General features: G+C 41.2%; 1 protein-coding gene across 1 annotated transcript in view; it reads right to left on the bottom strand.

The window, feature by feature from the left end:
• Positions 1–3,144, bottom strand: part of LOC140477681 (ADP-ribosylation factor-like protein 15) — a 291,815-nt gene extending 288,671 nt beyond the window's left edge. The window contains exon 1 of the mRNA XM_072571623.1: positions 2,950–3,144. Within this exon, the coding sequence (XP_072427724.1) occupies positions 2,950–2,961 (12 nt within the window). The 5' untranslated portion in view covers positions 2,962–3,144. The remainder of the gene's footprint in view (positions 1–2,949) is intronic.
• Positions 3,145–19,187: the final 16,043 nt, after the last annotated feature.

Below are 19,187 nucleotides of genomic sequence, written 5' to 3'. Positions count from 1 at the left end.
ATATCCCAGAACTTTGTGGAAAGCTAGGGAAGTGATTGCTGGGCCCTTTTGCTAAGATATTTGTATCATTGATAGCCACAGATGAGCTACCAGATGACTGGAGGGTGGTTAACATGGTGTCACTAGTAAGAAAGTGAAGAAAAAGCCAGGGAACTATAGACCAGTGAGGCTGATGTCAGTGGTGTTTAGGTTGTTGAAGGGACAGGATTTACGTGTATTTGGAAAGGCAAGGACTGATTAGGTACAGTCAACATTGCTCTATGTATGGGCATTTGAGGCTCACTAATTTTATTGAGTCTTTTGAAGAAGTGACAAAGATGATTGATGAAGGCAGAGCAGTGGATGCTGTCAATCTAGACTTCAGCAAGGTTTTTGAGAATGTTCTACATGACAGACTGGATAGCAAGGTGGCATCACCAGGCAGAGCTAGCTATTTGGAAACAAAATTGGCTTGACATTAGAAGAGAAAGAGTGGTGGCGGAGGGTTGTCGTTTGGACTGGAGGCTTATGACCAGCAATGTTCCGAAAGAATCAGTGCTGGGTTCACTGCTTTTCATTACTTATGTAAATGATTTGGATGTGAATATGGGATGTATGGTTAGTAAGTTTGCAGATGACACCAAAATTGGTAATATAATGGGCAGTGAAAAAGGTTACCTCAAAGTAACATGGGACCTTGATCAGATGGGCTGATGGGCCAAGGAGTAGCAGATGCAGTTTAATTTAGATAAATGTGAAATGTTGCATTTTGATAGGACACGTCAGGGCAGGACTTATACACTTAATGGTAGGATCCTGGGGAGAGTTACTGAAAAAAAGGGGACCTTGGAGAACAGTTTCATAGGTCCTCAAAAGTGGAGTCACAAGTAAACAGGAGGTGTTTGGCATCCTTACCTTTATTGGTCAGGACACAGAGTATGGGATGTCATGTTGCAGCTTCACAGTACATTGGTTAGGCCACTTTTAAAATACTGAGTTCAGTTCTGGTCTGTCTGCTATAGGAAAGTTAAACTTGAAAGGATTCAGAAAATATTTACAAGGATGTTGCCAGGGTTGGAGGATTTGAGCTTTATAAAGAGGCTGAACAGGCTGGGGTTATTTTCCCTGAAGCATCGGAAGCTGAGGGGTGACCTTATTGAGGTTTCTAAAATCATGAGGGGCATGGATCGGGTAAATAGACAAGGTCTTTTTCCCAGGGTAAGGAGTCCAAAATTAGCGGGCATAGCATGAGGGGGGCAAGATTTAAATGGGACCTAAGGGGCAACATTTTTCACACAGGGTACGGAGCATGTATGGAATTAGCTGCCAGAGGAAGTGGTGGAGGCTGGTACAATTACAAATTTAAAAAGTAAATGGATGGGTATGCAAGTAGAAATGGTTTAGACAATTATCAGTGAAATGGTGGCAAATGAGGCTAGATTAATTCAGGGTATCTGGTCATCATGGACGAATTGGACCGAAGTGTCTGTTTCCTTGCTGTACATCTCTATGACTGTTCAGGATGTCCTCATGTGAGACAGTGGCAAAACTCATGAACTGACTTTCACTTGTACTAATAAAAGCCTACAAAGACAAAGAGGTTGCCAAGACTATTTTTATATTTTTCTCCAAAGTTTTCATTTTTTGTTCTATTTTAAGAAATATCGAAATGGTTGCATATGTTGTAAGCTACAACATTTTCCAAATGCGGCAAATTTGAGATTGGTTTCTGATACTGCAGTTCTGGAAACAAAGTTGATACACAGACTTCAAGATAATCTCTGTCTGGCTGTATAATTGCATCATTTAACCTAGAATTTCTTCTTGATATTCAATAAATTCTTACTACTTGTCGGAGAATTTTAATCACCAGATACTGAAATGCCCAAAATGCCATACTGGTTAAAGTGTGTTATAACATTTGCTAACAAGGTATCATCGTCCTTTAACCCATAATAATTTTGTGTCCATATTTACTTTTTTGGAATAATTGAAAAAGTTATTAAGATGCTAACTCAGAAAACAATTTTGTCATCTTAAAAAAACAAATAAAAACAATTACAGGAGAAACACCACCCTTCTGTTCCCTTTCACATTTTAGCTAAAGCAATAAAATTTGAAAGACTTATTGTGTTGGAATCCTGTTTACTTATGATTTCCTGAAACCTGTATTGTTAACTCAGCACAGCCAATCAATAAACTGTTTAACTCATATCACACGTTCAAAACAACAAGAGCAAAATGATTATTCTGTTACCAAATGTTTAAAGATCAACAGTCTGTATATTTTCGACTATATTTAACTACCTCGTGCAAATATATAAAGGATATACCAAGTAACAATCTTAAAGTTGTATTCTTTGTGGATTTATGCCCACAAGAACCGGAACAGATTTCAAACTCCATTGTCAAAATCTTTAGAAAAAAATCATTGCAGGAGTAACGATCGTACACAAAACTGCTGTGACAAATCAATCTTTTTTTTAATTTGAAGGGCATAACATTGAAGTATCTGTAGTGGAGTACACTTGTTGCAAATTCTAAATGTGGAGCGTTTTGTGCCAGTTTCAAGTGTAAGTAGGTTAAGGTTACCAACATGAAACACTAAAGGTAGCAATTCAGATCACTCAGCCGTGTCTTATAATACTGGACTGAAGCTGCGGTTCTCATGAAAATTCAGCCAAGGTCAGATCCGAATCGTTAGAAAGCTCGTTACAATAAAACTAGCAAAATACCGCCGCAATTACAATTCCTAATGAGTTGGTAAATGAGATGAGTAACTGAAATTGACCTGTTACAGCAAGTACATTCTCATTCATTCATTCATTTCTGACATTCAAATTGCTGCAATTTACAACAGCCAAACGATCAGACAAGTTATACAACTACAACCACCAAACACAACCATAAGTGAAATCTGCTTGTGCTGTCGGCACGCATCTAGAAGGAAGCAGAAACACACAAACATACCAGATAATCCATTTACAGAACGGAGACTCTCAGCTTCCGAGTCCAAAGCACTTTTATCTTCTATGTGTATATTTTATATCTTATTTGTTATAAGAACAGTTTGTCTGACATTTCTTAACTTCAATGGATGAGAAAATGTAAAAGTTCGCCGTCTCTCTCACTCTGTATTTACGAAGCCTACACTTATTTCCTCAACTGAACTTTATCCCCTAGTGGGTGAAATGTTAAAATTAACCCCTAAAAGCCACTCCCTTTCTGCGTAAGGTGATCATCTGATCGCAGACGTGAGGCTGTTATTCAATAACCCCGGAAGTTTAGTTGGAAGCTAGCGTGAAGTTAGTGAGATTCACGTTCAGGGACTGGAAAGTGGTAAAATTCGAAAGTGTGTGAGTTGCTGTCTGTGCTTAACAGAACTAGTGCACTTACCGTGAGGGGAAACAACAATTTAAGCAGCGTTTGAATATTATGTCGCTTTATTTTTGCTGTGCAGTGATGTAATTATTGGTGCAGCAATGTTTGATACAGTTTTTTGAGTTGGGTCTTGGAGAGGATTGCCATTGTGGTTAAGGAAGAAAGTATTGAGCAAACACACAGCGTATATGTCATGACGTTTCAAAAGAATTTATCTCTTAAATCTTATGTCCGATTGAATCTTTGCTGGACACTATGAGAAAGTGAGGACTGCAGATGCTGGAGACCAGAGTTGAAAAATGTGGTGCTGGGAAAAACACAGCAGGCCAGGCAGCATCCGAGGAGCAGGAGAATCGACGTTTCGGGCATAAGCCCTTCTTCAGGAATGAAGGGCTTATGAAAAAGGGCTTATGACCGAAACGTCGGTTCTCCTGCTCCTCGGATGCTGCCTGGCCTGCTGTGTTTTTCCCAGCACCACATTTTTCAACTCTGGACACTGAGAAACAGGACGCAGTACGGAGATAAAAGTTTCACTACATGATTTGGAGGTGCCGGTGTTGGACTGGGGTGTACAAAGTTAAAAATCACACAACACCAGACTATAGTCCAACAGGTTTAATTGGAAGCACTAGCTTTTGGAGCACCACTCCTTCATCAGGTGGTTGTGGAGGACACAATTGTAAGGCACAGAATTTACAGCAAAAATTTACAGTGTGATGTAACTGAAATTATACATTGAAAAATACCTTGATTATTTATTGAGTCTTTCATCTGTTTAAATACCATGATAGTTTCACTTTCATGTATAAATTACAAAATCTTTTCTTAAAAGTTGCATTCTTAGTTTAGCTGTAACAATTGATGTTAGCTAGACAATACATTGAAGGTGTAAGCCCCCTGTGTTCTGTCTATGCCATGAGGTCCTAGTTGAGGCCCTCCCTATGGGTACTGAACTTAGCTATCGGCCTCTGCTCGGCCACTTTTCGCTGCTACCTGTCCTGAAGTCCACCTTGGAGGATGGTCACCTGAAGGTCTGAGGTCGAATGTCCTGGAGGGAGGGCCTCAACCAGGACCTTGGGTTCATGTCACATTACAGGTGATCACCATTGCACTATGCACACACATGCATGTGCACACACACCCCCTTTATACTCTCACTCCCACACTCTCTCAGGCATCCTCTCAGATATAGACCACTCTACACTCATGCACACACACACACACTCTTTCTCAGACACTCACAACTCCCCACCCCAGACATGCACACACTCCCACACATGCACCCCCTCACAGACTTAAGACACTCTACACTCACTCCACGCACACACTGTCTCACACTCTCAACCCCCAACCCAGACAGACGCACAGACAGACACAAAGACCCACATGCGCACATTTTTTTGTTGGGTGAATTTGTAATTGCAGAGTTACATTGTACTTTGCTCAAAGGCTGCATGAATTCATGTAAAACTTATTATCTCACTATTTAGATTAGAATCAATCTCTACATCGTGGTGTAGACAGAAAACACAGAGGGCTAACACCTTCAATATATTGTCTAGCTATCACCATTGTTAACAGCTAATCTGAGAATGCAACTTTTTCAAAAAAGATTTTGTGATTTACACATGAAAGAAGTGAAATTATCATGGTATTCCAATAGATGAAAGACTCAACAATGAAGGTATTTTTCAATGTATAATTTCAGTTACATCACTATGTAAACTTTTGCTATAAATTCTGTGCCTTACAATTGTGTCCTCCACAACCACCTGATGAAGGAGCGGTGCTCCGAAAGCTAGTGCTTCCAATTAAACCTGTTGGACTATAACCTGGTGTTTGTGATTTTTTTAAAAAACTTTGTTTCACTGCATAGATAACAGAAAACAACAATACACGAAACGCTGTCTGAGGTTTGATTGATTTTAAAAGATCAAAATACTGACTATTTGTCCTCTGAATTCTCTGGTGCATTTGTTCACATGTGCTAATGAGTCTACTGTCCCGGTCATTCCCTGTACTATTTGATATTCTTCTGTACAAGCAATTCATTTCTGCTATAAAGAACTAAGGGGCACATTCCCATTTTGGTTAAGGAAGTGATCAAACCTCCAAAATTCAACTGCTGTAGGCAATCTGAAATGGTTCCTGTGCACAAAAGTACCACTACCATCTACCACTAGGTGGTAACAGTTTAAAAATCACACAACACCAGATTATAAACAGGTTTATTTGGAAATACAACCTTTTCGGGTCGCTGCTCCTTCGTCAGGTTGTTGATGGGGCACCACTGGTGAAGGAGCATCATTCTGAAAGCTTGTACCTATACTTTCAAATAAACCTGTTGGACTTATAACCTGGTGATGTGAGATTTTTAACTTTGTCCACCCCATTCCAATACCGGCACTTGCACATTTTGAGGGTTAAAGGAGGAGTAGGGATGATTTATGTATAGGAATTGTTAAAGTGTTTGGATGCAAAATAATCATTTATCTATATCTACACAGCAGATGCTTCCCAAGCCATTGCAATAATGCTGGATGCTCAGGCACAGGAACATTTTGAAAATGACGAGAAAGTATAGAATAGACTCTTGATATTTAATGTTGACAGTTACTGGTAGTGGATTAGGTGCAACCAAGGATATTAACAAAGTGAGTCTGGAAACTAGATTAGATTACTTACAGTGTGGAAACAGGCCCTTCGGCCCAACAAGTCCACACTGACCCTCCGAAGAGCAACCCACCCAGACCCATTCCCCTACATTTACCCCTTCACCTAACACTACGGGCAATTTAGCATGGCCAATTCACCATCCTGCACATCTTTAGACTGTGGGAGGAAACTTACGCAGACACGGGGAGAATGTGCAAACTCCACACACAGTTGCCCGAGGCGGGATTTGAACCCGGGTCTCTGGTGCTGTGAGGCAGCAGTGCTAACCACTGTGCCATCGTGCCACCTGTGCAGTGGCATTGGTAATAATCTTGCAGTCTTCCCACGATTTATGGGAAGTGTCTCAGGATTGCAGCAGATCCTCTTTTGAACAAGGGTGTAATATTGCTCAGCCCAGCAATTACAGATCAGTCAGTTTAACTCCAGTGATCTGGAAACTTCCAGAAACAATTGTGAGGTAAGATCAATAAAGAAGCAAGAACAGTCCAGCATTGGAACAGGCCCTTCAGTCCAGCAAGCCTGTGCCAACACAACACCTTTCTAAACTAAGAACCATATCCTGCCATTCCCTGCCTATTCCTATATCTGTCACGATGCCTTTTAAATGTTGCTATTGTATCTGCTTCTACCATCTCCTCTGGCAGTGCTTTCCAGCCACTTACCATGCTCTGTGCTTAAAAAAAAAAGTTGCCTCTCACATAGAGTCATAGAGATGTACAGCATGGAAACAGACCCTTCGGTCCAACTTAACCATGCCAACCAGATATCCCAACCCAATCTAGTCCCACCTGCTAGCACCCGGCCCATATCCCTCCAAACTCATGTACCCATCCAGATACCTTTTAAGTGTTGCAATTGTACTAGCCACCACCACTTCCTCTGGCAGCTCATTCCATACACGTACCACACTCTGTGTGGAAAAAGTTGCCCCTTAGATCTCTTTTATATCTTTCCCCTCTCACCCTAAACCTATGCCCTCTAGTTCTGGACTCCCGTACCCCAGCCCCTTTGAACTTATCCCTCTTTACCTTAAACCCATGTCCCATTGACATTTACATCCTGAGAAACTCTCTAATCCCCAACTATTCATTCTGTCCTTCTCATAATTTGTAAACTTCTATCAGGTCACCCCCTAAGCCTCTGATGTTCAAGTGAAAACAAACCAAGTTCATCCAATCTCTCCTCCATAGCTAGTACCCTCCAAACCATACAACATCCTGGTAAACCTTTTCTGTATCTTCTGCAAAACGTCCACAATCTTCTGATAGAATGGCAACCAGAACTACATGTAATATTCCAAATGTGGCATAACTAAAGTTCTATACAGTTGCAAAATGGCTCACCAATTTTGCACTTTATGAAGGCAAGCACTTCATAAGCCTTCTGGACCACCTAGAGGGGTGGTACGGTGGTTCAGTGGTTAGCACTGCTGTTTCAGCGCCGGGGACCCGGGTTCATTTCCCACCTCTGTCTGTGTGGAGTTTGCACATTCTCCCCGTGTCTGCGTGGGTTTCCTCCCACAGTCCAAAGTTGTGCAGGTTAGGTGAATTAGCCATGCTAAATTGCCCATAGTGTTACTTAGATGCATTAGTCAGGGGTAGATATAGGGTGGGGGAATGGGTCTGTTTGGATTGCTGTTCGGAGAATTGGTGTGGACTTTTTGGGCTGAATGGTCTGTTTCAATACTGCAGGTAATCTAATCTTATCCACTTGTGTTGCCACTTTCAGGAAACAGTGGACCTGTACACCCAGATCCCTCTATGTCAATGCTTCTAGTCATTCTGCCATTTACTGTATCTGTCCCTTCTTCCAAAATGCATCCCCTTGTGTTTTTGTAACATAAGAACAGGGATAGGCCATTCAGCCCAACTGGCCATTCAAGCCATTCTGTTCAACTCTTGAGAAGTAGTTTCAAGACCAGATTGGCAAAAGTGACAAACTGTATCCTGTGAAATTTAATGAGATTTGATGATCCATCGTGTAATTTTGATCGGGGAGAATTACTCAAGAAACCTGTGGGATCTGCCTTGGTTGCCTTTTTTTATTCAATGTGTGCTGTGGGATGTTCAACCACAATCCATTACTCATTATTACCACATGATAATTCTGGGTTTTAGAAATAAGTTGTACATGTAATGTATTTTGTATCCTTGTTCTAATGTTGTATTGTAAATTTTATTGCTGTTATCCCCATTAAGTTCCATCTGCCGTTTCTCTTCCCAAGTCTCCAGCCTATCTATATTTGCTGTAATCTCTGGCAATCCTCCTCACCATTTGCAGATCCCCCAATCTTTGTGTCATCTACAAATTTACAAACATCTACAGACTACCTAAATTCTCTTCCAATTATTTATATATATTACAAACAACAGGGTTCCAGCACTGATCCCTGCATAACAACGTTGGTCACAAATCTTCAGTCAGAAAAACATCCTTCTGCTGCTACTGTCTGTCTTTATGACAAAGGAAACAGTTCTGCATCCATCTTACCAGTTCACTGCGGATCCCAGGTGACTTCACCTTCTGTATCAGTCTACCATGACGAACCTTGCCGAAGGTCTTGCAGAAGCCCATATAGACAATATTCACCACCCTGCCCTCATCAGTCATTTGTGTCACTTTCTCAAAAACTCAATCAAGTTTGATTGAGTTTTTGAGACTCAAACTTGATTGAGTTTTTGAGACATGACCTATCCCACACAGTCATGTTGCCTATCGCTAATAAGTCCATATTTTTTCAAATGTGGGTAAATCCTGTCCCTAAGAATCTTCTGTTGTGATTTCCCTATCACTGACGTTAGGCTCACAGGGCCTGTAATTTTCTGATTTTTCCCTGTTGTCCTCCTTAAACAAAGAAACAATGTTGGCCATTCTCCAGTCCTCCGGGACCTCTCCTATGACTAAAGAGAATACAAAGTTTACATAAAGGCCCCAGCAATTTCCTCTCTTGCCTCCGCCCCTTACATATAAAGCACATTGGATCCACGGTACCTTGGCAAGTTGAATCCAAAAATTGACTTAGTGGTTGGGAACAGAAGGTGGTGGTAGAGGCTGTTTGTGTGACTGGAGGCCGGTGTAACACAGTGATGTAACACAGATTAGCACTGGGTCCCTTATTGCTTGTGATGTATGTAAATTATATAAGAAGAAAATGCGGTGGTAGGGGAATGATAAGTAAGTTTGCAGATGACACCAAGATTGGGCAAGTGGTTGACAGTGGGGAAGAATATCCTAAGTTACAGGATGATATGGACAGAACAGTGGCAAATGGAATTTAATCTTGAAAAGTATGAAGTGATACACTTTGGAAGAAATAACAAGACAGGGTGGTGTCATATATTGTTCTGAAGAAGAGTCAGAGGATTCAATGTTAACTCTGTTTTCTCTCCACAGATGTCGCCAGACCTGCTGAGTTTCTTCAACAATTTCTGTTTTCATTTGCTCCAGATCTTCAGCATCAGCAGTTCTTTTTTTATATTTGTAGATGTTGTCCTTTTCATCCTCTAATCCTTTGATTGTCATCCATATTTAATAGCTTGAACAATAATAGTTTAGCCTAATCTGAAACTTTGATTTGAATTTCACCTCATTTGTTTTATAACATAACTATGAATACTTTATCATACATTTACATAACAAAACAAAAGAACTGATCACAGACTTCAGAAACAAAGGAGGACACACCCCCATCTACATCAATGGAGCGGAGATTGAGGGTTGAGAGGTCAATTAAGTTCCTGGGAGTGACGGTAACTGACAGCATTTCCTGGACTTCCAACTTAGATACAATGGTCAAGCAGGCACAACACGTCTTTGTTTCCTCAGGAGGCTTAGGAAATTTGGTATGTCCATAAGGGCCCTCATCAACTTTTACAGTTGCACTATTGAAAGCATACTATGTGGGTGCATAACAGCCTGGTATGGCAACTGCTCTGCCCAGGACCATAAGAACCTACAGAAGGTTATGCGCCCAGTCCAGACCATCACTGAAGCCAATTTCCCATCCGTGGATTTACTCTTGCTGTTGCTTGGAAAGACTGCCAACAACTTCAAAGACCCACCCCTCCACCTCAGTAATGCTCTGCTACAGCTCTCCTCAGGCAGAAGAGACAGAAGCTTGAACACACACACCAACGGGTTCAAGAACGTCTTCTTCCCTCCCTTTATTAGATTAATGAACGGGCTCTCGAACTTCAAATAATGTTGATCTTGCTTTGTGCACCTCCTGTGCAGTATAACCCGTATGCCTCACTCTGTCCAAACACTCTATGGTCTGCATGTCCTTGCTTACTATGATTTGCCTGTACTACTCGTAAACAAAGCTTTTCACTGTACTTAGGTTCACGTGATAACAATAAATTAAATCAAATCAAATCAAAGTGGCTAGGTTGAAAGGTGTATTCCAGTTTGGCTTCATGAATAATCTGTGTAATGTGGTTAAACTTGTTCTAACATATTTCCTCATAGCTTTGCACCTCAGTACACATTTCCCCTTTGAAATAACCACTTGAAACTATGATCTGTTTTTAGATTCTGACAGAGAAACATTCTCAAATTCTTTAAGCCATAGAGTCATATATTTGTACAGCATGGAAACAGACCCTTCAATCTAACTCATCCATTCCAACCAGACATCCTAAATTAATCTAGTTCCATTTGCCAGCATTTGACCCATATCCCTCTAAACCTTTCCTATTCAGGTACCCATCTTGATGCCTTTTAAATGTTGTTATTGTATCAGCTTCCACCACTTCCTCTGGCAGCTTATTCCATACACGCATCACCCTTTGTATGAAAATGTTGCCCTTTAGGTCTCTCTTTAAATCTTTCTGCTCTCACTTTAAAACACTGCTCTCTAGTTTTGGACTCCCTGACTTTGAGAAAAAGACTTTGGCTATTCACCCTATCCATGTATTTTCATAGATTCATAGAATCATACAGCACGGAAAGAGACCCTTTGGTCCAACCATTCCATGAGGAAACATAATTCCAAACTAAACTCGTTCTACCTGCCTGCTCCAAGCCCATTTTCCTCCAAATCTTTCCTATTCATGTACTTATCCAAATGTCTTTTAAATGTTGTAATTGTACCCATATCTACCACTTCCTCTGGAAGTTCATTCCACACACTGGATTTTATAAACCTATAGGACCATGGTCGCTCTGATTTTAACCTTAGCTCGACATTTCTGCACACCCCTGATAATCTTTCAATGCTTGATAGTCAAGAATCTATCTACTTTTGCTTCAAAAATATTTACAGATTCTGCATCAATTGCCTTTTGAGGAAGGGAATTTCAAAGATACTCAACACTCTTAAAGTAAATCTTCCTCATTTCTGTCTTAAATGGCCCACCCCAATTGTTAAAGGATGACTCCAAGTTCTATATTGATTCTCCCACAAGAGGAAACACCCATTCTGCATCCATCTGGTCAAGTATCCTTAGGATCTTAGATGTTTCCATTATTAACCTCTGACAATCCTGAACTCCAGATGAAACAGACTGGGCCTGTCAAGCCTTTCCTCATAAGACAATCTGTTGATTTGAAGCATTATGTTAGTAAACTTCCTCTGAACTGCTTCCAGTGCCAATATCCTTTCGTATGTGTAGTGATGCCAGATACAGTCTCACCAGTGCCCTGTATAACTGAAGCACAGCGATTCTACTCTTGCATTCCATTCCCCTTGCAATAAAATTAAGCATTTTATTATAGGGAGGGAGAAAATATACCTTGAGAGTAAGACTACAAGTATATCAAGGAGGAGAGAATCCAAAGTGACCAAAAGTCCCTTTGAGAGTAAGGCTGGGGAAGTAATAATGGGGACTCAGGAAATGACAAAGGAGTTGAATAAATAATTTGCATTAGTCTTCACAGTAGAAGACCCTAACAGCATTCCGAAGTTACTAAATATTCAAGGGGATAAAAGGAGGTGAGGAAATAATTTCAATAAGTTACACTGGACAAAAAAAATAGGAAAATTAATGGGGCTAGAGATATTAAAAGAAACAGCACAGAGATAATGCATGTAGTGGTTGTGATCTTCAAGGAATCCTTAGATTCTGGTAAAGGTTTCAAAACATTGGAAAACTGCAAATGTAACACCTTTATTTAAAAAGGGTGACAAAAAGCAGTTAAAGTAATTCCTGTTATTGGGAAATTGTAATAGAGCATTTAAAAATACAAAATATAATCAAGCAGAGTAAGCATAGCTTTATGAAGGGGAATCATGCCTGACAAATTTATGGGAATGTTTTGAGGAGGTAAAAAAAGCAGGGTAGATAAAGGGTAAACAATGGATGAAATATATTTGGATTTTCAGAAGGTATTCGATAAGGTACCATACCTTAAACTATTTAGAAGATAAAATCCCGTGGTATTGGAGGTAGTTTATTAGCATGGACAGAGGATAGGCTAACTGATAAAAGACAGAGATGGGGTAAGAGAGTAATTTTCTGTATAATGAATCTGTGTAAGGCGTATGAACAGAATTAGACCATTCGTCCCATTGAGTCTGCTCCGCCATTCAATCATGATTGATATGTTTCTCCAGTCTCCTTCCTTCTCCCTGTAACCCTTGATCCCCTTACCAATCAAGAAATTACTTGTCTTTGTCTTAAGTGCACTCAATGATTTGCCTCCATAGCCCTCGGCAGCAATGTGTTCCACAGATTCACCACCCTTGTACTGAAGAAATTCCTCCTCATCTCAGTCATCCCTTCACTCTGAGTCTGTGTCCTTTGATCCTTGTGTCTCCTACTGGTGGAAATACCTTCTCCATGTCCATCCTATCCAGGCCTCTTAGTATTCTAGAAGATTCAATAAGATCCACCCCTCATCTTTTTGAATTCCATCGAGTACAGACCCAGAGTCTTTGACTACTCCTCATGTGACAAGCCCTTGATCGCTGGGATCATTCCTGTAAACCTTCTCTCGACCCTCTCCAATGCCAGCACATCCTTCCTTAAATACGGGGCCCAAGACTGCTCACAGTATTCCAAATATGGTCTGACCAGACAGTCTCAGCAGTAAATTTCAGCTCTTGCATTCTAGTCCTCATAAACTGAATGCTAAAGTTGCATTTATCTTCCTAACTGCCAACTGAACCTGCATGTTAACCTAAGGGAATCCTCAACAAGAATTCCCAAGTCCCGTTGTGCTGCAGATTTCCAAAGCCTTTCACCATGTGGAAATCATCTACTCCTCTATTCGTCCCACCAAAATGTATAACCTCACATTTTTCCATACTATAAACTATCTGCCACTTCCTTGCCCACTGTCCTAGCCTCCCCGCTTCCTCAGAACTACTTGCTTCGCCACCTGTCTTTATATTGTCTGTAACTAATGGAGAGCCACAGGGATCAATGCTAGGGCCACTATATAGGACTTAGGACTTGGATAAGAAAAATGAATGTTCTATAGCCAAGTTTGCAGATAGAGTCATAGAGATGTATAGCACAGAAACAGACCCTTCGGTCCAATTTGCCCATGCCAACCAGATATCCCAACCTAATCTAGTCCCACCTCCCAGCACCTGGCCCATATCCCTCCAAACTCTTCCTATTCATATACCCATCCAAATGCCTCTTAAATGTTGCAATTGTACCAGCCTTCACCACCTTCTCTGGAGGCTCATTCCATACACGCACCACCCTCTGAGTGAAAAAGTTGCCCCTTAGGTCTCTTTGAAATCCTTCCCCTCTCACCCTAAACCTATGCCCTCTAGCTCTGGACTCCCCCACTCCACGGAAAAGAACTTGTCTATTTATCCTATCTATGTCCCTCATGATTTTATAAACCTCTATAAGGTCACCCCTCAGCCTCCGACACTCCAGGGAAAACAGCCCCAGCCTATGTTGCCTCTCCATGTAGCTCAAATCCTCCAGTCTGGCATAACAGAGAAACAGGTGGGAAGGAAATTCCTAACCACTGCCTGGTGAACTGTGGTCAAAGGTGTTTTCTGTACAAATGTTTGAACGAGGGGCAGGTGGGACAAAATGGCTCAACTACTTGGAGTGTTTTGTTGAAAACATGGTCAGACTCATCCTTCACAACACTGGGGCCAGGTAGAACCTCCACATTAGTGACAATTGGTACCTGTGTACTAACAATCTATACACAGCTTGATGTAGCTGCTCACAAAGATGGCTATCAGAATGTGATTTATTGAATATATTTTCTTCCATCCAGGATTTTGTAAATCTTTAACCCATCTTTGACCCTCAGATAAATTAGAAGATGACTGCTTTGGCACTGGTCTTTGGAATTGGCTGCAAAACACTTCAGGAACTCCTGAGGTAATGAAAGGCACATTTTGTTCCAGTTCCTTCTTGCTGTAAATGATAATATATCATCCAAGTGTAACGAACTGAGTCAGTAGTGCAAAGGTTTACACGTATTGAGCGAAGACGTAAAATTGATGAAACTGGTATTTTTAATTTTTTTAATAGGAATTATTTACTACTGTTCTGGATTAGTGGTGCTGGAAGAGCACAGCAGTTCAGGCAGCATCCAAGGAGCAGCGAAATCGACATTTCGGGCAAAAGCCCTTATATGGGAATTTGGAGAGAGTGGTTTGATGTACAATCAGAACCCTGTGTGTTCAGGGAAATTTTCTGTTGTAATAGGCTTCCAGTCCAATGAGAAAGGAGGCATTGCTAAACCTGGTTCTTGGGAATTAAGTGAACCAAATAGATCAAAAGTCAGTGTGGAGCACTTCAGGAACAGAGATCATTGTATAATATGGTTAGATTGTGAAAAAGGACTATGAATGTAACAGCATAAATAATTAATAGAGGATAGTTAACTCTCTCAAAGGGTACAAATGAATTGGAAACAAAGCATAATAGGAAAGACTATAATTGAACAATGGGCTACCTTTAGAGAAAAGATAGTTTGAGAACATACTACATAGAACATTATAGCACAGTACAGTGCACACCATAGTACATAGCACACCAGTGGTCTGGTGGGGCCACACTTGGAGTATTGCCTAGGTTAGATGGACTTCAGATTGGTTTCACAGGTCGGCGCAACATCGAGGGCCAAAGGGCCTGCCCTGTGCTGTAATGTTCTATATTCTATGTTGCGCCAATGTGTGAAACCAATCTGAAGCCCATCTAACCTAAACAATTCCATTATCATCCGTATGTTTATCCAATGACCATTTAAACGCCCTTAAAGTTGGCGAGTCTGCTACTGTTGCAGGCAGGGTATTCCACGCCCTTACTACTCTCTGAGTAAAGAAACTACCTCTGACGTCTGTCTTATATCTATCACCTCTCAAATTAAAGCTACGTCCCCTCACACTAGCCATCACCATCTGTCCACCCTATCTAATCCTCTGATCAGCTTTTATGTCTCTATCAAGTCACCTCTCAACCTCCTTCTCTCTAATGTAAACAGCCACAAGTCCCTCAGCCTTTCCTCATAAGATCTTCCCTTTAACATCCTAGTAAACCTCCTCTGCACCTTTTCCAAAGCTTCCACATCCTTCGTATAATGCAGCGACCAGAACTGTACACAGTACTCCAAGTGCAGCTGCAACATGACCTCATGGCTCTGAAACTCAATCCCTCTACCAATAAAAGCTAACACACCATACACCTACTTAACAAACCTATCAACCTGGGTGGCAACATTGAGGGATCTATTCATATGGACACCATGATCTATCTGCTCATCTACACTATCAAGAATCTTACCATTAGCCCAGTATACTCTGTATTCCTATTACTCCTTCCAAAGTGAATCACCTCACACTTCTCCTCATTAAACTCCATTTGCCACCTCTCAGCCCAGCACTGCAGCTTATCTATGTCCCTCTGTAACCTGCAACATCCTTCCACACTGTCCACAGCAACACTGACCTTAGTGTATTCCACAAATTTACTAACCCATCCTTCTACGCCCTTATCGAGGTCATTTATCAAAATGACAACCAGCAGTGGCCCCAAAACAGATCTTTGCAGTACACCACTGGTAACATTTCCAATCAACCACCACTCACTAGCTTCTGACAACTACCCAATTTCTGATCCAAACTGTTAAATCACCCTCAATCCCCTGCCTCCATATTTTCTGCAATAGCCTACCGTGGGGAACCTTATCAAACGCTTTACTAAAATTGAAATACACCACATCAACCACTTTTCCCTCATCCACCTGTTTGGTCACATTCTCAAAGAACTCAATAAGGCTTGTGAGGCATGACCTACCCTTCACAAAACTATGTTGATGATCCCTAATCAAATTATTCCTTTCTAGATGATTATAAATCCTATTTCTGAGAACCCTTTCCAAAATTTTACCCACAACCAAAGTAAAGCTCACTGGTCTATAATAGCCAGGGTTGTCTCTCCTTTCCTTTTTGAACAAGAAGACATTTGCTATCCTCCAGTCTTTGGGCACTATTCCTGTCGACAATTACGACATAAAGATCAAAGCCAAAGGCTCTGCAATCTGCTCCTCAGCTTCCCAGAAAATCCTAAGGTAAATCCCATCTGGCCCATGGGACTTATCTATTTTCACACTATCCAGAATTGGTAACACTTCCTCCTTATGAACCTCAATCCCATATAGTCTAATAGCTGGTATCTCAGTATTCTCCTCGACAACATTGTCTTTTTCCTGTGCGAATACTGATTAAGTGCTTCCTCTATCTCTTCAGAGTCCATGCACAACTTCCCGCTACAGTCCTTGACTGGCCATAATCTTACTCTAGTCATTCCTGACATATCGATAGAAAGGACTTTCCTTGATCCTACTTGCCAAAGAAGTCTCATGTCCCCTCCTGGCTCCTCTTCGCTCTCTCTTTAGCTCCTTCCTGGTTAACTTGTAACTCTCAAGCGTCCTAACTGAGCCATCATGTGTAATCTTTACATAAGCCTTCTCTTCCTCTTGACAAGAGATTGAACTTCTTTAGTAAACCACAGCTCCCTCGCTTGACCACTTCCTCCCTGCCTGACAGGTACATACTTATCGAGGACACGCAGTAGTTGTTCCTTGAACAAGCTCCACATTTCAAGTGTGCCCATCCCCTGCAGTTTCCTACCCCATCCCATGCATTGTAAATATTGCCTAATTGCATCGTAATTGCCTTTCCCACAGCTATCTCTCTTGCCCTGCAGTATATACTTTTCATCGCTACTAAAGTAAATGTAACCAAATTGTGGTCCCTATCACCAAAGTGCTCACCTACCTCCAAATCTAACACCTGGCCTAGTTCATTACCCAGTATCAAATCCAATGTGGTCTTGACTGTTGTTGGCCTACCTTGTTGGAAATCCTCCTGCACACATTGGACAAAAACTGACCCATCTAAAGAACAGTCAAGGCATACTCTGATGAAAAAGAATTGTAGACAAACAAATCTAAAGCTCCCTGGATGACAAAAGAAGTAGAGAGTAAAATGAAGAAGAAAAAGTGTATTTATAACAGATATCAGTCAGACAAGATAAACAAGGTTAGTTTCCTGGTGATCTGGTGTTTAGGATTTGGTGCTTTTGTAACCCTGGCCCAGGTTCAATTCCTGGTCAGGAATAAGGATTTTATTTCAAAGATGGAAGACATAGTTAAGTTTTTGAATAAGAACTTTGCATCTACATTCACTACAGAGAATGATGACGTAGGTATAGAAATTAGGGAGGGAAACTGTGATATACTTGAACAATTTAGCAATGAGTGAAAAGAGGTATTGGTGGTTTCAGCAGGTTTGAACATGGATAAAGCCTCAGGTCCAGAGCAGTTGTAGCCCAGGTTACTGTGGGAGACAAGGGAGGAGATTGCAGGGGCTTTAACATTAATTTTCAATTCCACTTTCCTGTCTGTTCCCCATTTGCTTGATTCCCTCACTGATTCAAACTCTTTCTACCTTAGCCTTAATAAACCAGTCTCAGTCGCTCCCTGTAGTAAAGAATTCCACAGATTCACTGTCCCCTGAGAGAAGAGGTTCCACTGCATTGATGTCATAATGGCATGACTCCTTATTCCGAGATTATGCCCTCTAAGTTTGGGAATCTCCTACAGGGGAAACAATCTTTCCACATCTACCCTGTCAAGTTCCCAAAGAATCTTGCATCATTCCATCAGGTCACCTCTCATTCTTCACTATGTTAAAAGTGTACAGACCCAATATATGCAAACTCTCATCAAAAGACAATCCCTCCATACCTGGTATCACCCTTGTGAACCTTCTCTGGACGGGCTCCAATGTCCTTATGTTTTCTTTTCATAAAAGTGATCCAAAACCATTTACAACATTCTAACAGTCCTCTGACTAGTGTTTTGTAAAGTTTCAGCAAAACTCACTATGTTATACGTCATTACTTTTGAAATAAAAGCCAACATTACATTTGCCTGCCTAATACCCACTGAAAATAAAAGCTCATTTTTTTGAGATTCATAGGTGGAGACTCCAAAATCCATAGGTTTCTGCAGTGTTTTTCTTTTTAAATAATACTCAGCTCCTCTATTCTGTCTGCCAAAGTACATAACCTCACATTTCTCCACCTTATATTCCATCTGCAAGTTTTTGCCAACTTACTTAATCTGTCTATATCCCTCTTCAGTCTCTCAGGGTCATAGAGATGTACAGCACGGAAACAGACCCTTTGGTCTAACTAATCCATATCGATCAGATATCCTAAACTAGATTAGATTAGATTAGATTAGATTAGATTACTTACAGTGTGGAAACAGGCCCTTCGGCCCAACAAGTCCACACCGCCCCGCCGAAGCGCAACCCACCCATACCCCTACATCTACCCCTTACCTAACACTACAGGCAATTTAGCATGGCCAATTCACCTGACCTGCACATCTTTGGACCGTGGGAGGAAACCGGAGCACCCGGAGGAAACCCACGCAGACACGGGGAGAATGTGCAAACTCCACACAGTCTAATCTAGTCCCATTTGCCAGCACTTGGCCCATATCTCTCTAAATCCTTCCTATTCATATACCTATCCAGATCCTTGTTAAATGTTGCAATTGTACCAGCCTCCACCACCTTCGCTGGAGGCTCATTCCATACACGCACCACCCTCTGAGTGAAAAAGTTGCCCCTTAGGTCTCTTTGAAATCTTTCCCCTCTCACCCGAAACCTATGCCCTCGAGTTCTGGACTCCCCCACCCCAGGGAAAAGAATTTGT

This window comes from Chiloscyllium punctatum, chromosome 1 (genome assembly GCF_047496795.1).
Source record: "Chiloscyllium punctatum isolate Juve2018m chromosome 1, sChiPun1.3, whole genome shotgun sequence".
NCBI lineage: Eukaryota > Metazoa > Chordata > Chondrichthyes > Orectolobiformes > Hemiscylliidae > Chiloscyllium > Chiloscyllium punctatum.
The sequence above is the reverse complement of the archived record's forward strand: the minus strand, read 5'-3'. Positions and strand labels throughout refer to the sequence as shown.